Source organism: Vipera berus (assembly GCF_964194415.1).
Source record: "Vipera berus genome assembly, chromosome: Z".
Lineage (NCBI taxonomy): Eukaryota > Metazoa > Chordata > Lepidosauria > Squamata > Viperidae > Vipera > Vipera berus.
The window spans coordinates 23,246,301-23,266,264 of record NC_138205.1 but is presented as its reverse complement, the minus strand read 5'-3'; the positions used below and the strand labels follow the sequence as shown (position 1 = coordinate 23,266,264).

The 19,964-nt window shown below is 38.9% G+C and overlaps 1 protein-coding gene across 1 annotated transcript; it reads left to right on the top strand.

The window, feature by feature from the left end:
• Positions 1-4,910: 4,910 nt before the first annotated feature.
• Positions 4,911-17,703, top strand: LOC308678715 (vomeronasal type-2 receptor 26-like; the record flags this gene model as incomplete). The annotated part of the gene is made up of 5 exons (XM_081345951.1): positions 4,911-5,189; positions 5,690-6,244; positions 7,690-7,917; positions 13,722-13,848; positions 16,802-17,703. The coding sequence occupies 5 exons, from the start codon at positions 4,911-4,913 to the stop codon at positions 17,701-17,703; spliced, it is 2,091 nt and encodes a 696-aa protein (XP_081202077.1).
• Between the last annotated feature and the right edge of the window lie 2,261 nt (positions 17,704-19,964).

Genomic DNA, 19,964 nt, shown 5'->3' with positions numbered 1-19,964 from the left:
AGTGTTTCTTTCTTTCAGTCCCTTCAAACAGTCATCTGAACTGTCATTGAGCTCTCTCTTTGTAATTAGCAATGGGGCAAGACTTAGCAACACTGTGACCGTCATAAATATAAATCAGTTGCCAAGCATCTGAATGTAAATCACAAGACCCTGGAGATGCTGCAACATTCCAGCTGATCTGCGCTTCTTCAGGGCTCAGCAGAAGCACCAGGATCAGCCCCAATCTCCAGCTGGAGCCTGGTGCTGATCCTGGTGCTTCTGCTGAGCCCTAATAGCCCTGCAACTCCAGCCATCTCTCATTCAGGCTTGTGCGGTGCTGCCACCAGTTCAGCTCATTCCCCTCCCCCACTACCACTTGTCTAGGATGGCCATGTACCACCTGCCAGGTGTCAATGTACCACAGGTGGTACCCGTACCCCTGGTTGAAAAGTGCTGTACTAAGACACCTACATCTCTCCTACAGTTGCTGCTATTGAGCCAGCTACTATCTATTCTGTATTTGTATGTCTGATTTCTCTTGCCTAAGTGTATGACCTTAGTTTAGTCACCAGTGAACTGCATTTTCTTAGATAGGGCCCTGTGTTCAACTCTGTCAATGTCTTTCTGTATCTTGAGTCTATCATATAAAATATTACTGATTTCTCTCCATCTTGGTGTTTTCTGCAGATTTTATAATTTTCCCTTCTATCCCCTCATCTAGATCTATTATGAAGATCTTGAAATGTACTGGGCCTAAGGCAGAACCTTGAGTATCTATGCTATGATGTTATGAGAAATATGAAGTGTATGTTATTTCAAAATAATAATATTAAAACACGGAATAAAATTACAGATAGCTTAAGATGGAAAGCTATAAGTATTACTGCTGGGAAGAATTGCTGTACTAAAAATAAATCTTTGGTTAGTACAATGTTCACTTTTTTATTATTACTACCTATTTATTGTACCTGAAGCCCAACTTTTCTGAGGAAGTTTAATGAAAAAAAATGGGTTATGGCACTTTGAAAAGTGAAAGCTCTTAACATTCTCTGAGCCAGGAAAAGGAGGTTTGATAATAAAGCCACATATTACATAAAAGAGTAACTTTTGGAAGTTTTCAAAGCGCCCTCTCTGAGTCATAACCTGTTTCTTTCCAACACCTGTCAATCGAGGAACAAGTGTTGCTTTCTCCCAGTCTCTTCAAACAGTCATCTGAATTATCATTGAGCTTTTTCTTTGTAATTAGCAATGAGACAACACTTAGCAGCCCTTTTGAAGAAGTTAAGCCAATTAAGTGTGAAAGACGTTTTAGTGTTTTCTCCACCTCTTCCTGCTGCCCTCGATCATCTGCAGCCTGAGGTGTCTGCCTCTTAGTGAACTGTAGAGCTAGTTCTATGGACTTCTTTGAACTTCGTGGTGTTCTGCTTTATAGGTTTGAGTACACAAGAACTGAAGAAAGCTGGTGGATACTGTTACGTTATTTATTTAAACTGATAATTGCTGTTTTTTTTTGCAGTTCTGTGCCTAAGTCCTATCAAGACATCCTTGCTTTGGCCCTCTGTTTTTTCTGTATGAAATCAGGGCACATGCTGGAGAACTCTCATTTAAAAGCACCAGGAGAGGAGAAAAATCCCCAAGCCACAGTTCTGAACAGAGCTTCCCTGAATGCAAACTCCAAAACCAGGGAAATGACAACAGCCCCTCTCACAAGATGTTGGTCCATTGATGATGAGCTTCATAGGTTGGCTGGAATGGAAATTATTTTATATGGAACTAATACTTTGATACTTGAAAATTATGCCCCAACTGAGGATAAAGTAGTGTTTTTTTAAAACCATCTATAAAAATTGACAGATTTTCTTATGAAAGTTGGTGTTTGATGTGGGATTGGAATGCAGTGATCACCCACAATTGGGCAGAACTTCTCAGATAAATATTAAAATCACTCAAAGCAAATTACCAAAGATTTCTTTGATTCGATGGGCAATTTAGGATTGGTTGTTGTATTTATGAAAATTAATCTTTTACATAGTATACTTTTCAGTTTTAATCACTGCTATCTATTTATTGTATATGAAGTTGGATTTGGATATCTGTCAGGAAATCTGATTAAAAAAAGGCTTATGGCATTTTCATGGTGTAAAAAAAAATCAAAGCAAATTACTGAGCAGGGGGCTGGACTAGAAGACCTCCAATGTCCCTTCCAGCTGTATTGTATTCCAATTCTAAATGCACATTTCGAGCCCTTTTCTCAGGAGAGATGTGCAAAATATTGAGAATTGGAGAGGACTTGATTATTTCCCCAGTGGTCCAAATTATAGATTCCTTATTGAACTCACTTTTCAGAAAGTCAGCCTACTGCAAGTGCTTTTACCTATGTTCAAAATATAATTTGTTGAACAGGGTATAGAGAGCTATCATTTGAAGCATTTCTATTCTAATCCTCATTGCATATTCTAAGCTGTTTTATCTCTCTTTCATTCTTAATAGTTTCTGTAATTTTTTTCTCTTTTTTCCCCGCCCCTTCTTCCTATTTCTTCTTCATAAATGGGAGGATGTACTTTGTAAGACATGCACTGAGAATTTTTGTCCCTGTGCATTGATTGCTCAGATCGCTTTTAGATAAAGGAGTTTATGTTTACTATGTTGAGACATCATGGAAGAAACCTGAATAAATGGAAGCTTTATTGACTTTAAGACCTGGTTGTCCATGAAGAACTATATCATGAGAAAATTGTCTCACTTTTAGCTTTCAAAGAAAGATCTGAAGATCTGAAGGTAGCTTCTCAATTATAATTTTATTTTTTTTTAAAAAGTGGCATTAATTCATAGCACATTAAAAAAGCTGAAAGCAGCATAGACAATCCCAAACTGAAAACTGTTTGTAGAAAATATTGTAGTACTGTAGTACTTTAGACACTATATACACTATATAAGGATAATGAAAAAGTGCAGTTTAGTTTAATGGTGTCATGATAGGATATTTTTCTGCATAGGGACATCTATTTTTCTCTGGATGGAAATTGTCAACAATTGGATGGGGTTTATAGCAACGAACCTTCTTGTGTTCCTGTTCTGTATTACATGCAAAACATATGCTAACAATTGTAGCATACCTGATGACCCACTTCCTATACCCCATCACTTTGCTCAGCCAGGAAATGTTATCTTTTCGGCAATTGTCTCTCAAGCCTTCTTCTTTCACAACAGCCCTTCCTTCAGAGAAGATCCTGCTCAGACATTGATCAATGAAGTGATGTAAGGAATTCTATATTTTTTCCACACTAGTAAGTGCAAAATAATTGAGGGGAAAAAAGTTAAACAGCAGGATTATAATAAGTCTTTGAAAATTTTCATAACCCATAATGTCATTAGGGATTTGCTGTTAATTAGTTTTCTCTCTTTTTGAAGTGTAAGAAGATGGCTACTAAGTTGAAAACTCCATGTGCACTACACCAAATCTATATACAATTCTTCTGATGTTCACTTCATGATTCAAAACCATAGTAATTTGTCAGAAGGTCAGGCTAATAATAGCAGTGCTTCTATGTATTTTCAAAGTATCATTTCTTGAATAGTGTATAGAGAAATGTCATTTGAAACCTTTTTATTCTAATCCTCATATAATATTCTGGTATTACCATTGATTGGAGTAAAACACAAACAGTTATGCTCTTTATCATTTGGAGAGCATGAAGGTAAAGTAAATACATGGAAACCTTATTAACTCTAAGATATGGTAACCCATGCAAAACCTTATTTAGTTTAAAGTCAATGAGGAAAAGCATCTCACTTTTCTCTTCCAAAAAAGAAATGAAGATCGCAATGCAGCTTCTGAAATATAAACCCCTTCCCCACCCCCAATGGTATTAGTTCAAAGGGCATTAAAGAATTGAAAGAAGGTGGAATTATAAACAAACACACAGACTGAAATTTCACATTGAAAAAAAAGGAATCTGTTTGAGAAAACATTCCAATACTGTGGTAACCGTCTTAAAGGCCATAGGAAAATTTTATCCATAGGAAACTCTATGTTTCCTTGGATGGGAATTTTCAACACTGATGATGGTGATAACAGAATAAGAGAATGGAAAGGGACCTTCAAGTTCTACTCCTGTACAATTTCAGACAAATAGTTGTCCAATCTCTTCTTAAAAATCTCCAGTGTTGAAGCACTATAACTTCTGGAGTAAGTTGTTGTGGAGCATCCATTGATTAATTGTTGCTACTATCAAGAAATTTCTCCTTAGTTCTAGTTTGGTTCTCTCCTTGATTAGGTTCCATGCATTGGTTCTTGTCCTGTTTTCAGGTGCTTTGGAGAATAGCTTGATTGCACCTTCTATGTGGCAGCCCCTTGAATGGATAATATGATATTTGAGTGTTCACTCTTGGTGATTCTATGGGCCAAGTCTCTCCACAATGTCAGGTCTTGCATTATTTGAGTTTTTCTATGCTCTGGCTGGTGTTGTCAACAATAGAATGAAGATGCTAGCAATGTTGCTCCTTGTGTTCCTGTTCTTTAAAATACTTGCCATTGATTGTACCATACTTGACGGGAAAGGAAATTCATTAATAAGGCTGCATATTAGATAGGAAGGGTAGCCTTTAGAAATAGATTCCAAGCACATTTCCTGCATATGAGCTATATAATGTTTCTTTCCCAAGATAAATTATGGCAGTAGATAACATGTTTTTCATTATGACTGTGGTTATTTAAGGGTTTCAGAGCCTCTTGCAACTATTGCAGCTGACTTTCAGCACATGTAGCTTGAAGTGGTTGCCTCTCAGTTAATTGTAGGACTGGTTCAATGGACGACTTTTAACTTCATGATATTCAGTTTCATAGCTTTGAGTACACAAGTACTGTACAAGAGAAGGATAGGAGACACTTCAGTTAAAATGATAGTTTTTATTGCAGTTCTCTGCCAAAGATGTATCAGCACATCCTTGCTTTGGTGTTTACTGTCAAGGAGATCAATAGGAACCCCGAACTCCTACCGAACATCACACTGGGTTTCCACATTGTGAACAACTACTTCCCTGCGAGGATAACTTATAAGGCAATGCTGAGCTTACTTTCCACACAGCAGAAGTTTGTTCCCAACTTTACCTGTGATTTAAAGAAAACATTTATTGCTGCCATTGGAGGACGTATGACAGAGACCTCATTCATCATGGCCACAGTTCTTGCCAACTACAAGATTCCACAGGTAGACACTTTAGATGGCTCCCTAGAAAACCCAATTTCTTTAATTCCTTCCAATGTCAAAATACCTTTAGGCCACTTTCCAGAGTTGAATTAAATATTTAGAAACTAAGGAGTCTTTGTAATTGTGCCCAAACATTGAAGATTACCAAACTCATGTTGGCATTGAGTTTCAAAGAGGTTGGGCCACTACAAAAATACTTTTTCTTTCCTACATGCTACTTGACTCTTTTCAGGTAGTCAAACTAAAATACTTTTGTAGATCATAAATGCCTTGCTTTCAATCTTGTCCTTGTGTTTAAATGTTTTCACACTCAATTAAAATGGGCTCAGAAACAGATGGACAACCCTTTTAACTAATATAATACTCTATGTATATGAACTGACTGCATAATTTCCACCAACACTTTAGATCTGACTTTCTGACTTACCTATGATGAATATGAAACCCATTTCATATTCTTATATAATTGTTCTAATTATTTGGTATATATTGCCTTTCAGCTTGCCTATGGAGAATTTTCTCTAATACATGGAGAGAAAAACATATTTCCATCCTTGTACCAGATGGTTCCGAATGAAATGCATCAATACACTGGAATTATTCGATTACTTCAGCATTTTGGATGGAATTGGATTGGGCTCTTGGCTATGGATGATGATTATGGGGATATGTTTTTGCAGAAAATTGAACCGTTGCTTTCACAAAACAACATTTGCTATGCTTACATACTTCGAACACCCAGGAAGGCATTTCTGGAAGAGTATATACAGTTGATTACAATGGAGTTAAGTGATAATAAACTCTATATGGAGGATAAAGTCAAAGTGTGTTTAATCTATGCCCTAACTCCAGCCATGGAAAATCTGAGAACGATCATCTTTGTAGCTTCTTTTTTTTCAGGGACTCCTTTGGGTAAAGTGTGGATTGCTACATCCCATTGGAATTTTGAATCACTGTCAATTCAGAGACTTTGGGATATACAGAGTTTCCATGGCGTCCTATCATTCACAGTTCGTTCAAAAGATCCACCTGGATTCCAAGAATTTCTTCAAACTGTAAGGCCATCTTGGGCAAAAGAAGACAATTTCATTCAGAATTTTTGGGAGCAGGCATTTGATTGCTCATTACACATTTCCAGGATAAATAAAAATAGCAACTTATTATGCACTGGGAATGAGAAGTTAGAGAGTCTGCCAACTATATTATTTGAAATGAGCATGAGCGGTCATAGTTACAACATTTACAATGCCGTCTATGTTATGGTGCACTCTTTGCATGCCTTACTCAAGTCCAGATTCAGATGTAGAAATGTAATAGGAACAGAACAAGTAATATTTCAGAATTTAAAACCATGGCAGGTATTTTATTTATTTCTAATATACAAACATTGTTTATTCAATTGGGCCATCATGTTTCCCTAATCTCAGTGATGCTACTGGGAATGATTATTATATATCATTATTATTATACCAATGAATTCTGTTGAATAAAAACACTTCCTCTTGGAAAAAAAGCTTTTACATTAGTAGTTGTATTGGAGGGATATTTCTTTCCTATTTGTGAAACAATATAACTACTAATTTTTTTAAAAAATATCTTTTAAATTCTATTCTACAGAATTTACTGGGTCCACAGCCTTTATCCAGAAATAGCCATTGTTATTTTTCCTATTTTACATGTTTTACATGTTAATTTGTTTTGGATTCTAAGAGCCATCGAGAACATGGCATACTTGGAAGTGATTTAGTAGAGTTGGAAAAGTAATATATTAAGATTTATTTGTTTGTTATTCTGGATGTTAAGAAATATAGAAAAGGTAAAACCTTGTCTTCTAAGTTTGGGGGCTGGTTACCAATTGTAGATGACCTGTGTCAATGAGTACTGACCACTTGTTTGTGGAATTTGAGAAACACCATTTGAGTCTCCATTCTGGAGCGCATTCAGATTCTATGCAGCTAAAAACCTGAGGTTTTCTTATCATATCTTTGTGAATTAATTTCCCTCATGTTCTTGAATGTTCTTGCAGTCAGATATTTGTCATAATTTGTGTAACATACTCAAAAGCATTCCGCCTTAAAGATAACAACTATATTCAGTATTTTGAAAAAAAGGGCTGACATGTTAATGAACTGAAAGAGAGACACTGTGATTATAAAATATGAAATATATATGATTACAAACAGTTTGATGTGGTGGTTAAGGCACTGTGCTGTAAATAGGGATAGGTTCCTTCTACTCCTTATTAGGCACAAATCCAACTGATCACCTTAGGCTATCATTCTCTCTCAGTCCTAGAAAGAATGTAATGGCAAGCCAATTCTGGACATCTTGCCAAAGGAATTACTGAATCTTGTTCAGACAGCAGTCAACATTGAATTGAAGATACCCTCAATCTTCCCTTGCATTTTTCAAAGCAGGATAGTTCAGCTTCAAATAATTTTATGGAGTTGTTATCATTTCAAACTCTTGTGTTAATTTGTTTATTTTTTTTAAAATACAGTTTCATTCTTTCTTGCAAAGTATTGTATTCAACAACAGTATGGGAGACTCTATTACATTTGATGAAAACAGAGAATTGATTACAGGTTTTGATGTTGCAAACTGGATTACTTTCCCCAATAATTCCTTTTCTCGAGTCAAAGTTGGAACATTGGAACCTCGGGCTCCATCAGGCAGAGAATTAACTCTTAATGACAATCAAATTGTATGGCACAGAAGTTTTAACCAGGTGAGAAGAAGCTACAGATTCTCAACTAATAATAAAAGTAAAACATTCTTTGGAGCAATTGTCAAATAAATGGCAGTAATTGAAGAAAATCATGTTTTGGTCTTTTGGAAGCTTTCGAGATGATGACATATAACGTATTCTGCATATGCATTTGAGCATTAATATGTCCACAGGAAACTTAAGGCAAATGCTTCCAATTGTGCTTGGGGTACAAAAATTGCCAATGTAAATACAGATAGCCTTAGGCATACAACTGGTGCTGGTTCTTACCTATAAAGCCCTACATGGCTTAGGCCCGGGATATTTGCAGGACCATCTGCTGCCAGGAACGTTTTCCCATCACCCTGTGCGCAATAGGCTGAATTGGACTGATGATAATGGGGTTTTTAATTATGATTTTAAATGTTTTTATTGGTTTTAGTGGGACTTTGATACAATTTAATTCTTTTTTAATATTTGTATTCATTTGTATTTTTTTGTTGTTAGCCGCCCTGAGTCCTTCGGGAGATAGGGCGGCATACAAGTCTCATTATAAACAACCTTTCAAATTTACAAGGGACTGAAAAAACAAAGCTATTTGTGACCTGTTCTCAAAGGAGAGCCTGCCGCTTCCTTTGTTGTTACATGTTCACATTTCGGGCATATGACAATTGACTCAGATTAATGAACAGTTGCAGGTGTCCCATGGTCACATAACCATGATTTGCAGTGTTTCTAGTTAGTTTTCAACAAAAAAAGGCCAATTTAACAGAATTGACTTTCTTAAAAAACATGCAATTGACTTAATCATGCACCGCATTGTGGTTGTAAGTTGGGGACTTCCTGTAGTGCCACATTCTGTTTGGACTAATCCAAACATGTGCCAGATCCTATGAACACATAACTTTCTGCCATTCCAGGTCTTCTGCTAAAACATCCAAAGAAGTCAATGCCAATTCTGGACTATGCAAACAACAATAAAATATTAAATTCTATCGCACTTTAACTCTTAGTAAAATAACTACAAGCTAATTATACATCATATAAATCCTCTACTTATTCAAATGCTAAGTGAAAATTTTTAGTCCCATATTTATTCTGAATATAATCAATCCATCTCTTCCACTCCACAGTGTATCTCTATTGCGATTGATCTTTCACATACGCTGAAATCTTTGCCATCTCCGCCAAGTTAGAAACTTTTAAAGTCCATTCTTCTATAGTCGGCAGTTCTTCCTTCTTCCAATATTGCGCTACTAAAAGTCTCGCTGCCGTAATTAAATTCAACATCAACTTAATATCTATAACAGTGATATCTGTGATAATACCCAATAAAAACAGTTGCGGAGAGAACTTTATCCTTTTCTTAAATATTTTTTGCATATTCCACCAAATTTTAATCCAAAAAGCTTTAACCTTTTTGCAAGTCCACCATATATGAAAATACGTTGCGTCCTCACAGCCACACCTCCAACATTTGGGCTGACAGTTCAGATACATACTTGCTAATTTTTTTGGATCTAAATGCCACCTATAAAACATTTTATAAAAATTCTCTCTTAAATTTTGGGCCTGTGTAAATTTTACATTTCTAACCCAAATCTTTTCCCAGGTATCCATTGTAATAACTTCTTGAAAATTCTGAACCCACTTTATCATACAATCTTTAACAAGTTCCGTCTCTGAATCAATTTCTATCAATGCAGTATATATCCTTTTTATATGTGCTTGACCTTGATCTCTAATTTGCTTTACCAAATTTTCATCAATCATTGAAAAACCAGTTTTCTGGTCCTCTTTCCATCTAGCCTGTAATTGCCCATACTGAAACCAAGTTTGTACAATCTTTTCTTCTTTTAAAATACTATATGACTTTAATTGCCATACATTCCTCTCAAGACTTAAAATTTCCTTATATGTAGTCACATCATGTTTAAATCCCACATTTATATTTTCTATTGCATGTTTAGGTATTGCCCAAATAGGTATCTTATAATTTAACTTATGTCTATACTTTTTCCAGACTCGCAACAGAGCATACCTTAAAATATGTATCTTGAACACATTATCCACCTTCTTATCATACAATAAATATGCATGCCATCCAAATAACAAATCATAACCCTCAAGATTTAATAATCTCGCTTGTGTTAAATTAAACCAGTCACTTATCGCTGATAAAGCAGCAGCCTCATAATATAATTTAAAATTAGGCATTTTAAGACCACCTCTTTCACGCATATCTTGCATTATCTTAAATTTAACTCGTGGCTTTTTCCCTGCCCAGACAAATTTATTGACTCCTTTTTGCCATTCCTCCAAGTTTAAATCCTTTTTAAGTATAGGTATCATTTGGCAAAACATTCATTTTCACTGCTGCAATTCTTCCCAATAAAGATAATTGTAATTTTTTCTAACTATCTAATTCTTTTTGTACTTTTCCCCATAACTTTTCATAATTATTTTTGTATAACTTCACATTTGAGGCTGACAAATATATCCCCAAATATTTAACCCTTTTGACTATTTCAAATCCCGTTAGTTCTTCTAAAACAGCCTTTTGAGATACTGTCATATTTTTAGACAGTATTTTAGTTTTTTGTATATTAATCTTAAATCCAGAAACTCTCCCATATTGCATTATTATCTCCATCAATTCTACAACTGAATAATCAGGCTGAGTTAATGTAACAACCAGATCATATGCAAACACCCTCAATCTATAATCCTGATCTCTTATTTGGATTCCCCTAATTTTATCCGAATTGTGTATTTTAATCAGTAATATTTCCAATGTTAAAACAAATAATAGAGGTGACAACGGGCACCCCTGCCTTGTACCTTTTTCAATATTACATAGTTCAGTCAAACTATTATAGATAAGACATTTTTGACCTTGGCAATCAGCTGTGAGAAGCCCAGCTATGTTCTAAACTCAGTGCTAAAAATATTTTCATTCTATGACTGTAAAGCTTTTAATCCACATCACTAATAGAACATGGACAAAGATCAGGAACAGATTTTATTTATGTTGAAAGCAATTCATGAAACTATTCTTAATGCCACTGATGAACTAAGAGGTTACAGAAAAGAACAAGATGTCAGTCTAGATATATGAACCCAAACTTTGATTACACCCAAAGAATTAACTACACAGAATATAATAGAAGAAATGGAGCAATCAAATACTATGATAGAAGATTCAACTGATCAACAAACACAGTTAATGGAAAACTTAGAAAAGGAATTGATAATTTTGAAAATGGAAAAGACTTTCTATATAAACCAGAAGAAACCTGAGGATCAAGAAGAACAGACCAAAGGGAAGATAAACATTTCAGGACAACTACACTGGGAGAGAAAAATAGAGAGACAATTTGTTAGCTCCTTCAAAAAATACTGACTGGATGGCCTTCCTTATTTCAAACAATATATATAATAACAAAGGAAGATCTATACGATGATTTAAAAACATGGATATGGAAGGCGAGTTGGCAAAGAAAGAAAGCTAGAATAAGGCTGAATTGGGGCATTGATTTATTAGTAAGGATTAAAATAGAATATACTTGATTTGACAAGATACATACTTTGAACACTAGATTTTGTTATGAACTGAGATAAAGAAAACTGGTTACTTTAAAATTTGGAAGTATAAATATTAAAAGTTAAATTTGAATATTGATTTGTTTATAAAGGTTGAATGTAAAGCTAATTAAGATGAACATAAGCTAAAATATATTGATAAATATAATAAACATGTTTTTACTTACCGTATTTTCCAGCGTATAAGACGACTGGGCGTATAAGACAACCCCCGACTTTTGAGAAGATTTTCATGGGTTAAAAAGTCATCTTATACGCCAGAAATGCTATACCATTTCAGATAAATGACTGCCCAGTCTCTTCTTAAAAACCTCCAGTGCTGAAGCATTCACCACTTCTGGAGGCAGGTTGTTCCACTGGTTAATTGTCCTCACTGTCAGGAAGTTTCTCCTTAGTTCCAGGTTGCTTTTCTCTTTGGTTAGTTTCCATCCGTTGCTTCTTGTCCAGCCTTGTGGTGCTTTGGAGAATAGCTTGACTCCCTCTTCTTTGGGGCAGCCCCTGAGATATTGGAACATGGCTATGTGGACTTCAACTCCCAGAATTCCTGGCTGGCTCAGGAATTCTGGGAGTTGAAGTCCATGATCCATAAAAGAACCAAGATTGCCTACCCCTTGACTAGACATACCCAATTCCAGCAACTGTTCCTTGTATGTTTTATCCTCCGACTAAATCCAGCTGCAACACAAGCCCAATTCAGCCCCATCTGATGCAGATGGTGCAAAGCTGCCCTTTTGAAGCCCAAAGGGGCTTTTCCTTCCACCCACCCTTTGGAATACACCCAAGAGCTGAGTTCACATGATGCACTCTTCCAGGCCAGACTCTGCAAACGGCACGCCAGAAGCCGCAACCACCGTGGGAACTCCGAGTCCCTGCCTTTCGGCAGCCTGCATGGCCGAGCACAATCTGGCTTTGAGAGTGCATTTGCAGACGGAGCAGTCACTGCATCTGGAGCCAAGCCCCGCCCGGGAGGCGATCGGCCAGGCAGGCCCGGAAGACACGCTGGAGAGCCGGGCTTGGGGCGGCCATGCCGAGGCTGGCTGGTGAGGGCCACTGGGTGGTCTGTGGGTGAGAGGGGCACCAGGCCGCCATGTACTGCTGTCCGGGCTGCCAGGAGAGATAGTGGGTAGCAGGACATGCTCTGCTTATGCTCAGATGCCGCTTGGGTGAGGGGGAGGGGCTTCCTGCTGCTCCCAGGGTCTGGCGTTTGCAAGGGGGAGGGGAAGGGGCTTAGAGGCTCTTGGGGGTGGGAAGGGAGGGTCACGTTGGAGGGGGGACTGGACTAAGGAGGTTTGAAGTTGCTTTGCAAGAACGGGGGCACTCGATTGATTTATGTACCCATATTTTCCGGCGTATAAGACGACTGGGCTTATAAGACGACCCCTGACTTTTGAGAAGATTTTCATGGGTTAAAAAGTCATACGCCGGATAATACGATAGCTGATATAATAAAAATTGTACTAGCTTAAATATGAAATAATAGATATTAAGAGAAAAAGAGAGGAAGTATTTGATACTGAAACAAGAGAAAATTTGGTTACTAAATTTAAGATGTTTGGAAATTAATAGAAAATAAGAATGTTATATTGTATTATTAATTAGTTGATGTAAGATGGTGAGAAATAGACTATATATAAATAAATAAGATGTGTATTCTGAATATTAGACTTTGTGATGTATTGTGATAATGGAAACTTTGGTTACTTAAAACTTGAAAACTAAAAATCTTAAATGTTGTTAAATATTAATAGGAAATTAAAAACTGGGGAAAACTAATTGGGATATTGATTGCCTATAAAGACTGTATGTTAAAATAATAAGGGTATGTATAAGCCAAAAATTATTGATAAATGTAAGAATGTCATTTTTATTTAATTGATTTAATAAGAATTGTATTAGTTTAAACAAAAGACAGTAAATACTAAGGGGAAAAGAGAGGGAAAATTAATATAGCAGCTTGAGACTTGTACTAAAGATACTTGTATGTCATTGTATTATTAATTAACCCAGCTGCCACGCAGCTTTTTAAATACTTACATGTAAAATTAGAAAATCAATAAAACATCTAAAAAAACAAAGAAGTCAGTGCCAATTCCTTCTCATTAACTCAAGTTTTCTCATTTTCATTTTCTTCTGCCTCTTCATCCCAGCTGTGGGTTTCTGTTTTGGAAAGTTCTTGGAAAGGTATTTTATTTTCTAATTCTCTCATACCTTTTACTGTTCAGGGGCTTCCTGTTTCTGTGTGCAATGACCACTGCTACCCAGGCTCCAGGAAAAAAAAGAAGGAAAGAGAGAAATTTTGTTGTTATGACTGTGTGTCATGTTCAGAAGGGCAGATCTCTGATGAAATAGGTAAGACAAAATGACATGAGGCTTTTGACTGACCAGCAAAAATCCATACCAGTGCATCTATTTATTTGTTTGTTTGGAACAAAACAAGTAAAGACCCTCCCCCAATAAATATTGTCTCTTCTCTCACTCTGTCTTTCTCAATTTCTATAGCTTAGACAAAATAGGGTCCTCCAATTTCTTGTTCCATCCATTCCTTAAAATACCATATCAACTTGATCTATTAGTACCAAGTATTTATAATATTTATTTCTACAAACATGTCTATGAAGCTGCAAATATTGCTAGTCCAAATTGGAATCGCAAGATTGTATTAGTAATTAGCTGATTTTACAAATGAATAGAGAGGACAGGAAATACTTTTATTTGCTTTTGATTTTCAAACAACACCCTCTGTGCATCATGAAGGATCTATTCTATATTATGAGACTGATATATGTTTTTCCATTAAAAAAGAGAGAATTGCTATCCTCTCTTCACAAAATAGGTAACTTGTATCAACATAAATTGTACTCTATATACCGTATATACTTGAGTATAAGCCGACTCGAGTATAAGCCGAGACCCCTAATTTTACCCCCCAAAACTGGAAAAAGTTCTTGACTCAAGTATAAGCCGAGGCTGGGATCCGCCGTTCTGCAAGCCTCCGCCGCCGGCAGAGGCTCGATCCGCCGTTCTGCAAGCCTCCGCTGCCCCATTCTCTCAATGGGAGGCTTGCTTCGGCTGCTTTTCTTTTGGCAGAGCCATCCATACTGGAGGTGGATGGGGGCAGGGCTGGTGCACGTTTTGCCTCTCTCGCCCGGTGGAGAAAAGGGGGCAGCGGGAGCCTCTGGGTGCCCAAGCCACGTCGGAGGGTCTCCAACCTGTGTGTGTGTGTGTGTGGCGGGGGGGAAAAATCAAATTGGATCTTTTTATTGATGTATCGTACTTTTATTCGGTATTAGGTTTTTATGGATCAATTATGAACACCCGGGGTCCCTCTGCGACTTACGGGCGGAATATCTAACTTCAGAGCCGTCCTCTCCGGCTGCGGTGGCTTGGGGGAGGGCAGCGCGGGGCTCTAGGAGGTACTCAAGATAGTTGGGGGGGATCCAACCTGCCGCGGGGGGTGGGAGTGGGACTTTAGTCACGGATGGCGAGAGGAACCTTCGGGGGGAAGCGGGAACGAAGAGAAGATGAGGGTGGAGTGATCGGGGAGCCAGTAACTCAAGTTCCCCGAGTGGCTTTCAGCACTGGAGAAAATGCAAAATCGCTCGAGACCAAACTCGAAGGAATCAGCTGCTGGTGGGAGCGAGGCGATCCGTGCGGTCCCATGACAGCCAGTCGGGCAAGCAATGCGAAGAGCGGCAGGGCTTTATTTTTGCACCGTGGAGCTCCCCCTCCTCCCAAACTCCCCCTCTCTCCCCCTTCCCCCCACTTCCCAGAGCTGAATACAGGGTATTAACCGGCGGCGGAGGCTTGCAGAACAGCGGATCGAGCCTCTGTCGGCGGCGGAGGCTGGATCCGCGCTCCGCAAGCCTCTGCCTCCTCTTCTCCAAAAAGGCCTGTTGGAAAACTGCACAGAGCAGAAGCGGCAGCCAGGAGCCCACCATCTCTCCTCTGCCGCTCGCTCTCGCCGCTCCAGCCCTGGCGAGCCAAAGAGACGAAAGGCCCCGAGCGATAGGAAGGGGATCTCTGCCCTAGAGCGGGAGGGGGGAGGGAAAGGGGGGGGGAGGAAAGGCCCAATCGCTTTGTGTTGAGCTGGTTCAGCTCAGCCAGACTAGGCGGGGCTGCGGCTCCCAGCTGAGGCCGCTGCCGCCATCCAAGTCCGGCCGGCAAGAACCTTTTTTCTCCCCCCCTGCAGCGACGAGTAAAGCACAACTTACTTCCTCCTCCGTGCCCACGTCACCTTCTCGCCCAACAATCCCAAGTAAGGGGCGGCCTCGGAAAGGGGCTCTAACTTTCCCCTACCGCTCGAACTTATCTTGGAGAGGAAGGCAAAATCAGGAGAGGGAAGAAGAGTGAGGACTGGAGCAGCGCTTGCCCAGCTTCTCTCCCCTGCAGGGAGCGGTGGGGTCGGTTCCGCCTCCGCCATGTTCTCTCTCAAGAGCCTTGTCCCACCCACAAAGCGCCAGCGCCGCCGCCGCCGCCCCCTCCCTAGCCAGCCCTCAGCCGCTTCACAAGCACCCGTTGCCGGCCCAGTTCTATCAGACCCGCGCGGCGCCGCACGTACTCCGTTTACACGGCCCCCGTACTTCCCCCACACGTCCCTTCTCCCGCCTCCTTCCCATAACGGCCTCTACCTACCGGACGGCGCCTCAGCTCCCCGCGTCCGCCGCCGCCGCCACCCTGACCAAACCCTCTCTGCCTGCGCGCGCCCTCCCTCCCTCCCTCCTCTCTGTCTCTAGCTGGGCGAGGCTTCCAGCCATCGCTGTGACGCTGCACGCCCAGCTTCTCTCTGATTTCCCTGGCCCAGTCCAGTGATGCTTGAGAGGAAAAAAAAGCGAGCGGGCGGGCGAGGGGGGTAGGGAAAGGCGAAAATGACCGCTTTGTGTTACCTGCCGTGAAACCAGTCCTTGCAGGCGTCGCACTCTATCATGAAGTGGGTTACATCGTAGGGCAGCCAGGCAGCGGAAAGAAGCAGGCAGGCAGGGCGCGGAGGTCCGGAGACCTGCCGACGTTTGGGGAGGTTTGGGGAGGTGCGCGCGCACCTCCCCAAACCTCCCCAAACTTCGGCAGGTCTCCGGACGGCGGCGGCTTGGGAGAGGTGTGCGCGATCCCGGAAGCACCGAAGCCTCGGCCGCGCGCAAGTCCTCGGTAAGTTCTCTTTTTTTGTTCACTGGAGTATAAGCCGAAGTGGATTTTTTCAGCCCAAAAAGTGGGCTGAAAAATTCGGCTTATACTCAAGTATATACGGTATTCTATACTGATAGAAAGTTTGGTATATTGGAAGAATATATTCTATTTTTCCCCCCAGATATGGATGTCTGCATGAAATGTCCAGAAAATGAATATCCCAACAATATCCAAAATCAATGTATCCCCAAAGTGTCTACCTATCTCTCTTATAATGAACCTTTAGGAATCCTCTTTATTACAATGGCTCTTGTTTTCTCTTTGATTACAATCTTTGTGCTTGGAATCTTTTGGATGCATCGAGAGACTCCAATTGTTAAAGCCAACAACTGGAGCCTCACTTGTATCCTCCTCCTTTCCCTTCTCCTCTGCTTCCTCTGCTCCTTCCTCTTCATGGGAAGACCTGAAAAGATGACCTGCCTTCTCCGGCAAATGACCTTTGGCATTATCTTCTCAGTGGCCCTTTCGTCTGTATTGGCAAAAACCATGACTGTGATTATGGCATTTGTGGCAACCAAACCAGGATCCAAAATGAGGAAGTGGGTAGGGAAAGGACTGGCTAATTTTATTGTCATTTTGGGTTCCTTCATCCAGGTGGGAATTTGCAGTGTTTGGCTGAGTACCTCTCCCCCTTTCCCAGATACAGATCTGCACTCACTGAAGGAAAAAATCATAATGGAATGCAATGAGGGCTCAGTGATCATGTTTTACTGTGTCCTTGGTTACATGGGCTTCCTGGCTAGTGTTAGCTTTAACATTGCTTTCCAAGCCAGGAAGCTGCCCAGCAGTTTTAATGAGGCCAAGTTCATTACTTTCAGCATGCTGGTCTTTTGCTGCGTTTGGGTGTCATTTGTTCCAACCTACCTGAGCACTAGAGGGAAATACATGGTAGCTGTGGAGATCTTTTCTATCTTATCGTCCAGTGCTGGTTTACTGGGATGTATATTTTCCCCAAAATGCTATATAATTTTATTGAGACCTGAGATGAACAAGAAGGAACATTTAATAAGAAAAGAAACATAACTGTCTTTTTGTATACAGAGTTATTGAAACATCTTTAGATTATTGTGAAGTGTTTTGTGAAGGTTTTTTGTACATTAATTTACTTTGATAGAATTTGGAAAAAATCTACATGATCTTGATTTAACTTGATTTATAGATAAAACTTGATATGGAGAAAAAAGTCAAAGAATGGATGTATCCTATCCAGTTTAATGTGAATGATATTGAAGGAAAAGTTGATTTTGGAGCATGTTCAGGTTTTATGTGTTTTTCATAGTAGTTCATTAATGGTATAGTTTATTTGGCCAGATTCCTTCTTCAACTATATATTAACTGGAATACCATTTCTCTGTTTGTCATGTAACATGCAAATTTTGAAATAAATTCTCAGTCCAAGCACAGGTATTAATTTTAACTAAATCATGTGCTCCTTCAAAGTAGTCTTGACTAGTTCTGTATATGGTAAGTTCTTCTTACTGAAAATATGTTTGATGCCTACCTGGGAAATAACCAAGTTGTGGGATTATGCTTTCAGGTTTAAAATAACTATGAGTTTAAAAACCTACTTAAAATCAAATTATGCTTTGTTGTTCAAAATAAGCATGTATTAAAATTCGATTTCAAACATATTTCAGTTGGAATTAAATTAGAGAAACAAGACTGAGCTTCATTGGAATGTGCTTTGTTTAATTTCAAAGAGTGCAATATATAATAACAAAGTTCCATTTTAAACTCTTTGACATTAAAGCTAAAAGGAAAACTTCTGTGTTCAGTTTTATATTTATTTTAAAAATCTTCCAAATTAGGATAAAAATCTGATCCCAATATTTCTTTGCTTTGTCATAGGTCCACCAGAGGTGTTAAAAATATCTTTTTTATGATTACATTTCTAGCATATATTTGAAATTCCTTTATAGATCTTTGACAATTTTTCAATCCAATGATTCATTACTTTATAGCAATTTTCTTTCAGATTATAATTCAATATAGAGGTCACTCTATACATCCACCTAGAGGAGATCAACCTTGATTGCTCTTTAGAAGGCCAGATCCTGAACCTAAAACTCAAATACTTTGGCCACCTAATGAGAAGGAAGGACTCACTGGAGAAGAGCCTAATGCTGGGAAAGATTGAGGGCAATAGAAGAAGGGGACAACAGAGAATGAGGTGGCTGGATGGAGTCACTGAAGCAGTAGGCGTGAGCTTAAATGGACTCCAGAAGATGGTAGAGGACAGGAAGGCCTGGAGGAACATTGTCCATAGGGTCGTAATGGGTCGGACATGACTTCGCAGCTAACAACTATGCATCCACATATTTTCCTATTGGTCAATCATTATAGCTACAATTTACCCATTGAACCATGCAGTCCTTAACACAGTCATTTTCCAAATTCAGTTTCAACAACATTTTGTAAAGCTCATCCCTAACATGTTCATCATTAGCATACAATGTAATTTCCAGTTCACTTTTTCCAAATTAAAAACCACAGCTTTTCTCATCTAACCTTATGCTATGCTATCTTATCTTATCTTATCTTATCTTATCTCATCTCATCTCATCTCATCTCATCTCATCTCATCTCATCTCATCTCATCTCACCTCACCTCACCTCACCTCACCTCACCTCACCTCACCTCACCTCATCCTATCCTATCCTATCCTATCCTATCCTATCCTATCCTATCCTATCCTATCCTATCCTATCCTATCCTATCCTATCCTATCCTATCCTACCCTACCCTACCCTACCTTACCTTACCTTACCTTACCTTATCTTCTTCTTTTTTAATTGTAGATATGTGAACTATTAACAAACATATCCTTCTATCCCCATTTCTTCTTTCTTCTTTAAACTACAGTAGATTCTCCTTGAATAGAACATGTTTTTTCACTTAAAGATTTAATCCTCTAGTTGACATTCTATTTCAAATAGGAGAGGTTTTCTATTCCAGTTGCCCACTGACCAAGTTTTAATAAGAGAAGAGGGATAAATGATCCATGATATGTTTTAAAAAAAATATTTTGTCTTCATTTGGCATATAAAGAAACATATTTTACATACGATAAAAGGATAGAAACAAAGAAAATAGTTATGAGAAGCCAGCATGGGTTTGTCAAAAACAGATCAGGACAGAGAAACCTTATTGCAGGTCAATATGTGGCTGTGGAATTTTGACCTGAGTGATTATATCTAGTATTGTTGGACTTTATATGCTACACAGTGAAAGGAATAATTTGTTTCATCCATTTAATGATCATTGAGATAGATCTTCAGGGCAA